Here is a 6,487-nt window from a genome sequence, read left to right on the forward strand (position 1 = left end):
AGCATAAAGTTCAATTCCCAGCCAGGAAGGTGACCCACATGGCGCAGCAGACCTCTCCTATCTCACCTGCTACTACCCTCAGCAGTGTATTTTAATCAGGCTGCCTGTTCTGTGCCCCACTCTGTCTTTGGTAAATCTCACCTCTCCCCCTGCATCTCTGGCTTATATCCCAGGGTTAGGGTACAGGCCAGAGGTGAGAGGATTTACCAGAGGCAAGAGTAGGGAGCAGAACAGGTAAATATACTGAAATACACTGCTGATGGGAGCAGCAGGCAGATCAGGAGAGGTCTGCCACGTCATGTGGGTCACCTCCCTGGCAGGAGATCAAACTCCTGCTGCAGGGGCTGCAGACAGCTACATGGTTCTGCTTAACCTGTTGTGCCACCAGGGAGGGCCCTACCCCAGTTCTTGTATGCATAAATAAATTTTTAAAGAAATATAAATTTATATATATAGCAACAACAAAACTATTCAAGCAAAGAAAAATGATTTTAGGAAAGAGACGGTCCAATAAGCAGAAAAAAAAAGTACAATTTCTACAGTAAAAAATCAAAATAACTTTCCCTTGAGAAAAAACTGTTCAGTTACCCTAAGTTTCATCTTAAATAAAGATGGAAAAACAGACAATAACTGTAATTACAGACCAATCAGTAATCTGACTTCAAAGATGTTCAACAAACCAGATCAGAAACTGCAACTTCAGACAAAAAGTGGTTTGAAAGAATTTCAGTTATTTTAATCTATTTCTTAGTAAGGGTGATGTGGATTCCATATAGCTTAAGATAATCTGTAACATGGCCCTTACATTCTCATATTCACCTGTGTGGAATACCTAGCCATTATTTCTGCAAAACGAAATGAAATTTTAAGACATCTATTCTATGACAGTGAAAGAATCCTGAAAGTTATTCTGAATGTAAGCACAGTATCTGTTAAAGATGCTATTTGGTTTTATATAGTGCTGCCTAAGAAATACTAATATTCATTTTTAAAAAAACTTAATATTAAGCCTCTATTCTTTTAAACCAAATGACCAATTTCTATTGTTTCATTTTTGGGGCTGTTCAGCAACATCCTTAACCTCTACCGCCTGGAAGCCAGTAGCACCACCCTGTTGCTAAGCATTACCAAGAATCCACAAGGGGAAAACTGACTCTCGGTGGAAAGCCAATGCTTTTCATCTTATCACATTTCCTACCTTTTTAAAACTCAACACATAATCAACATATCCACACTAAAATTCTGAAGGAAGTACATAGACTTTAAAAAAATATATGTATTTTTTAATTAAACAAGTCTTAACTTAAGGTATCATACTGACATCTACTGGCTTGTAACTAAACTGTACATTTGACATACTGCATTTTTTTTTTAACCCCTCAAAATCAGACGTCATATTTTAGTGCTACTCTGGAAAGAGCAATTAATTAAAAACAGTAATATTAACATCAGACTTATTAGTTTTATGTAAAGCCTAAAATATGTAAAGAACAATGGCAGCTGTCCACTACTTTCTTATTTTTCTTTTGGATAAATTTTTAAAGAATACCTTTAGAAATGATCATTAGAGGGGGATTTTTTAATAAATTCTAGTTCAAAAGACTTGCAAAAATCAAGCAACATGCTGTTTTATGATTTATAATGAAATTTAAAAAGACTAAAAAATTAAAATAAACCATAATCATTCTATAAATAAAATTACAACTTTCTAGGTATCTTAATAAGACATTTGGTATAATTAAATACTACTGTCAGTTAGATTGATGAACTTTATTGGGGTTAAAACTATAACAAAGTTCATCCTAAAACATTTTGCAATGCAAAATTATTTCACTCAAGGAGTGTTTAATAATCTGAATGCCAGGAATTACAAGCAATTTCAAAAGCAAAGACGCACATTCATAAAACTTTATACATCATTTTAACTAACAGATATTTATACTACTTGAATCAAACATGCATCACCACTTCCAAACATTCTTTTATCATGATTTTTATATATTACATTATTTAACATCATTTTTGATCAAAACATGTCTTTTATCATAGGTTTGCTCCATTCTCCTTGGATTTCTGATCTTTATCTTCATTCTTCACATTATCCTATAAAGTAACAGATGGAGAAAAGTATGTTTTTAAGACTCTCATTGTGTAACTTTAAAAGCAACATATATTAGTAAACACAAATAGTCCTATAGCCCTTTTTTTATCATCTGTGAAAAATGAAGCTGTGAGTCTCAAGTATATGGACAATATACGTTTTGTCTATACAAATCAGTATCAACAAATTACTAGCTCTCAGGAATAACAGTAGTATAATCCCGCACTGCAGAATTTTTTTTCTATTTTAAATGTATCACTATAAGAGTTTCTTATTCTCTGAATGCTACACAAAATGTGGAGATCTTCCCTGATATCCTTACAATGGCAATCAGAAACTATGATAGATTATTATTAGTGACAAAAAAGAATAAAAACTAATTTTGCTAATGCTAAAGAGGATTTCTCAACTCTGCTACAATAAATGGGTTTATAAAAGGAGTGAATGGTTTTATCTTCCTCATCTTCAAACCCACTCTAGTTCTGAAAGGAAAAACAAGTAAAACTTACTTTTAAGATCTAAACCATACTGACTTTACAACTTAGTTCTAAGATAACACAATCTTTTGGGAAACACTTTTAAATCCTTTGATGAAGGACAAGGAACTACCATTACTTCTCACCATAAAAAAACATGAAGGGGTCTCCCCAGTGGCCTAGGAGTTATAACTACCAAGGCCTGAAACAGCCCACCTGGCACAGCAGACCCCTACTGCCTCGCCCACTGCTCCCCTCAGCAGTGTATTTCAGTCCATCTGCCTTTCTGCTCCCTACTCTGTCTCTGGTGAATATTCTCAACCTCAACACCTCTGACTTACACCCCCCCAGTTCTTATATCCATAAGTAATTCTTTAAATAAAAACCACTAGGAACTGAGTAACAATAAAACTTACAGAAATACTTAAAAAATTGAAATAAATTAAGAAAACAGCTAACCTTCTTAAGAACCGTGTGGATTTCATCCATTACTGTGGATAAGTTTCTGATTGTCTTATTCAGCTGGTTTTCAAATTGCAAATTCATGTTTTCCGAAATTTTTAAGTTTTCTTGTAACTGACTAAGGTCCTTCTTAACTTCTCTGAGTTCACCAGAGAGGTTTTTGTTGGAATTCTCCAAATTTAATATGGTTTTTTCATCTTCATCTGTTAAAATAAAACTCAAAAGTCACCATTTTAATCCTCAAAATTTCCAGTTTAACTTTTCATTTAAATTTGTAACGCGGGCCCTCCCTGTGACACAATGGGTTAAAGCCAGCACTAAGACGCTATCCCCAGCCTCTGAAGCACTGACTCAATCCCGGCCACGGAGGTGACCCACAGCAGACCTCTCCTGCTTCGCCTGCTGCTTCCCCCTCAGTGATTTCAGTAGACCCACCTATTCTGCTCCCCACTCTGCCTCTGGTGATTCTCTTACTCCCTTCAAGCCCCATACCGCTGTCCTGTAACCCAGGTCCTATGTGCATAAATAAATAAAGAAATATTTCATAAATAAACTTGTAGTGAAGTATCACTTCTAAACCCAAGTGACATTTTGTGATGACTGCAGAGAGTAAAGGAAAGCATAAACCAGTGAAAACTAAGTGGAACTAGAGGAGGACTAATGGATACAACAGAACAAATTAATGTACATGAAAATCTAAGATTCTTACAAAGCTAAAAAAATTTCTAATTTTTAGCAAGAAGGTCAAAAGTTACATTATTTGTGTAGAGTAAGATACAAGGCTTGAATATGCATGTGAGTATTAAGTATGCACATACAGGATGTAACAAGAATGGACTTAGCCAGTGACATTGCTCACCTGTTTTTTCCTCGAGTAACTGCAGTTTCTGTTCTACTTCAGCTCTTACTTTTTCACTCTTTTCCAATTTTTGCAAGAGGCTTCCTACATCTACCATTGCACCATTGTACACAATAAGGCCAACATTTTCTTCTACGTCCTTTAACTCCTTTACTGTTGGTGTTGGAAGCAATAACCTGTTTCCTACAATAGATATCATATTTTAGTTATTTGTTTTCTACTTTAACTAAAAACATAGTTGTAAGAATGTAAAATCTTAATGGTATATTCAAACCTAGCATATCTTCCTGCAATGTTTCAGACTCTTCATGGTTTTCTTCATCTTTTGAGGTGTCTGTTAATTTCCGGTAAAAGCAAGACTCACGGAGTACTACTTTATTAAGAAGTTTCTTTACCTGTTATACAAGCAAGGAAGCACATTAAACAAATGAAAATAAGTTTTGATTCCCCTTGAACAACTATATTCTAATTTTCAAATGATAAAGATCCATGGCATCTTTCCTCAAAAATCCACTTTCTCTCAACTTGAGTACTTACACTCTTAACTCTCTTTTAAATAAATCTAAAACCGAAATTACTATTTAAAAGAAGTTTAGTAAATAATAAGTCTAAAACAGATAGGAATACTAACACATACATTAAAGTACATATACTAAGATGTTAACCGCAGCACAGATTAAATCCAAAAAGAAAGAAACCATCCAGCAACTGGGACGAAGTGAGGCAATTAAGGTATCTCTACACCACACAATACTAAATAGTAATAAAAAGAATGAAACAGGTCTCCATTTTCATGGTGGATATTTATGACATACTGTTGAATGAGAAAAGCAATCAATATGTATAGATTTGCTGTATTATTTAGATGATGGGACATACACAGGTTGTCTACAAAAAGATCTGTAATGATATACATTAGGTCAGAGGAGTAGAAACAGGGAGAAGGAATCTAACATTTTTTGCTCTATACATTTCACTACAGTCTGCATTATTATTAGCAACTTTTGCTTTTATATCTCAAAAAGTTAACTGATAAAAGGTAAGTACAGATTTTTGGAATTAAATACTGTTAAATAAAGGTAACATTTAAAAAATTCTGTTAACTAAAGGTAACATTTAAAAAATTATTCAAGTGCCTTTCAAAAAATTGTATTTCTCTTCTTAAGGTAATAATGACTCACAAAACTGTAATATCACTTAGAGGCAAAGGTTCAGAACTCTTAAGATGTATGCTATTACACCATCCCCACCCCCAAAGCATCCATAATCTACTAGACCACCCTATTCCCTCCCCACTTGAAAATTACCTGAGCCCGAGAAAGATGTAGTCCAAGAGTATAAAGTATTTCTTCCAAATCCTTTTCAAGAAGGTAACCACAATGGCTTTGATCAAAATAAACAAATGCCATCAATAGGTCTCTGTTAATTGTGATCATCTGAGTCTTTTCTTTTTCCTGAAGAAAATTCAACAGAAGTTGAAGATAAAACATAATTCTTTCTCCCGAAAAGTAATAAATTGAGATTGTCTATAATAGCAAAAATAGAAAAGGCTTCTGTGTCATTTTAGCTAAAATGCATGGAAGAAAGGAATAAGACATATTGGTTATGACATAACCACAAATACCAAAAAACAAAGCACCCGGGTAATAGGTATATATAGAGAGGAGTAATAAACTTCAAGATGTGCTGTTTAAAATGTAAGTTTTGGACCCTCCCTGGTGGCACAATGGGTTAAAGCGCAGCACTATGCAGCTATCACAGCTACTGCAGCATGAGTTCAATCCCCAGCCAAGGGATCCCACATGGCATGGCAGACCTCTCCTGATCTGCCTGCTGCTCCCCTCAGCAGTGTGCTTCATCAATCTGCCTGTTCTGCTCACCACAGTCTCTGCTGAATCCTCTCACCCACCCCGCACCTCTGGCCTGTACCAGAGGTTCTGAATGTATAAATCAGTAAACTTTAAAAAAAAAAAAAAGGTAAGTTTGGCTTACATAAGGTACAAAAATGAACACATGAAAATACAGAATTCTACAAGTACCTTATCTTTAGAGGGCCTCTCCTTGCAGTATCTGTTGATATCTCTTTTGTCATCACGTTTATTTATTTCTTCCTCATCACGATCTATAAAATAAATGTAATAGAAACAAAGAAATTCGTTAATAAAGATATTTTCAGCTATTACAGAGACCAAAAATACTTTCCAAATACTGATCAGTTTTCAGAAGACGTATCAGCAAAGAACTATTATATGAGTAAAAATAGTTTGGATGTTCTAAGAACAATTATAAAGAATAATAAGAAGAATTCATAAAGAGACTAGAAGGAGAAAAATAATTTATTGAATAAAAAAAGTATTCTATAAATATACGGAAAACAGTTCAAAAAATAAGAATGAACTTCATACATAAAACTGGGCCACCCCCCTCCCTGGCAGCGCAGTGGGTTAAAGCACAGCACTAAGAAGCTAGAGCCACTTCCGCATAGGTTCAATCTCCACCCAGAGGTGACCCACATGGCCCAGCAGACCTCTCCTGACCCACCCACTGCTCCCCTCAGCAGTGTACTTCGTCAGTCGGCCTGTTCTGCTC

General features: G+C 35.1%; 1 protein-coding gene across 1 annotated transcript in view; it reads right to left on the reverse strand.

Moving 5' to 3' along the window:
* Positions 1–731: 731 nt before the first annotated feature.
* CCAR1 (cell division cycle and apoptosis regulator 1) overlaps positions 732–6,487 on the reverse strand; it is a 45,434-nt gene continuing 39,678 nt past the window's right edge. The window contains exons 20-25 of the mRNA XM_012723747.1: positions 5,938–6,020; positions 5,206–5,352; positions 4,173–4,293; positions 3,899–4,081; positions 3,037–3,242; positions 732–2,103 (exon numbers count right to left, since the gene is read on the reverse strand). Of these exons, the coding sequence (XP_012579201.1) occupies positions 2,044–2,103; positions 3,037–3,242; positions 3,899–4,081; positions 4,173–4,293; positions 5,206–5,352; positions 5,938–6,020 (800 nt within the window). The 3' untranslated portion in view covers positions 732–2,043. The remainder of the gene's footprint in view (positions 2,104–3,036; positions 3,243–3,898; positions 4,082–4,172; positions 4,294–5,205; positions 5,353–5,937; positions 6,021–6,487) is intronic.

This window comes from Condylura cristata, unplaced genomic scaffold, assembly GCF_000260355.1.
Source record: "Condylura cristata isolate star-nosed mole 26May11 unplaced genomic scaffold, ConCri1.0 scaffold00011, whole genome shotgun sequence".
Classification (NCBI taxonomy): Eukaryota; Metazoa; Chordata; class Mammalia; order Eulipotyphla; family Talpidae; genus Condylura; species Condylura cristata.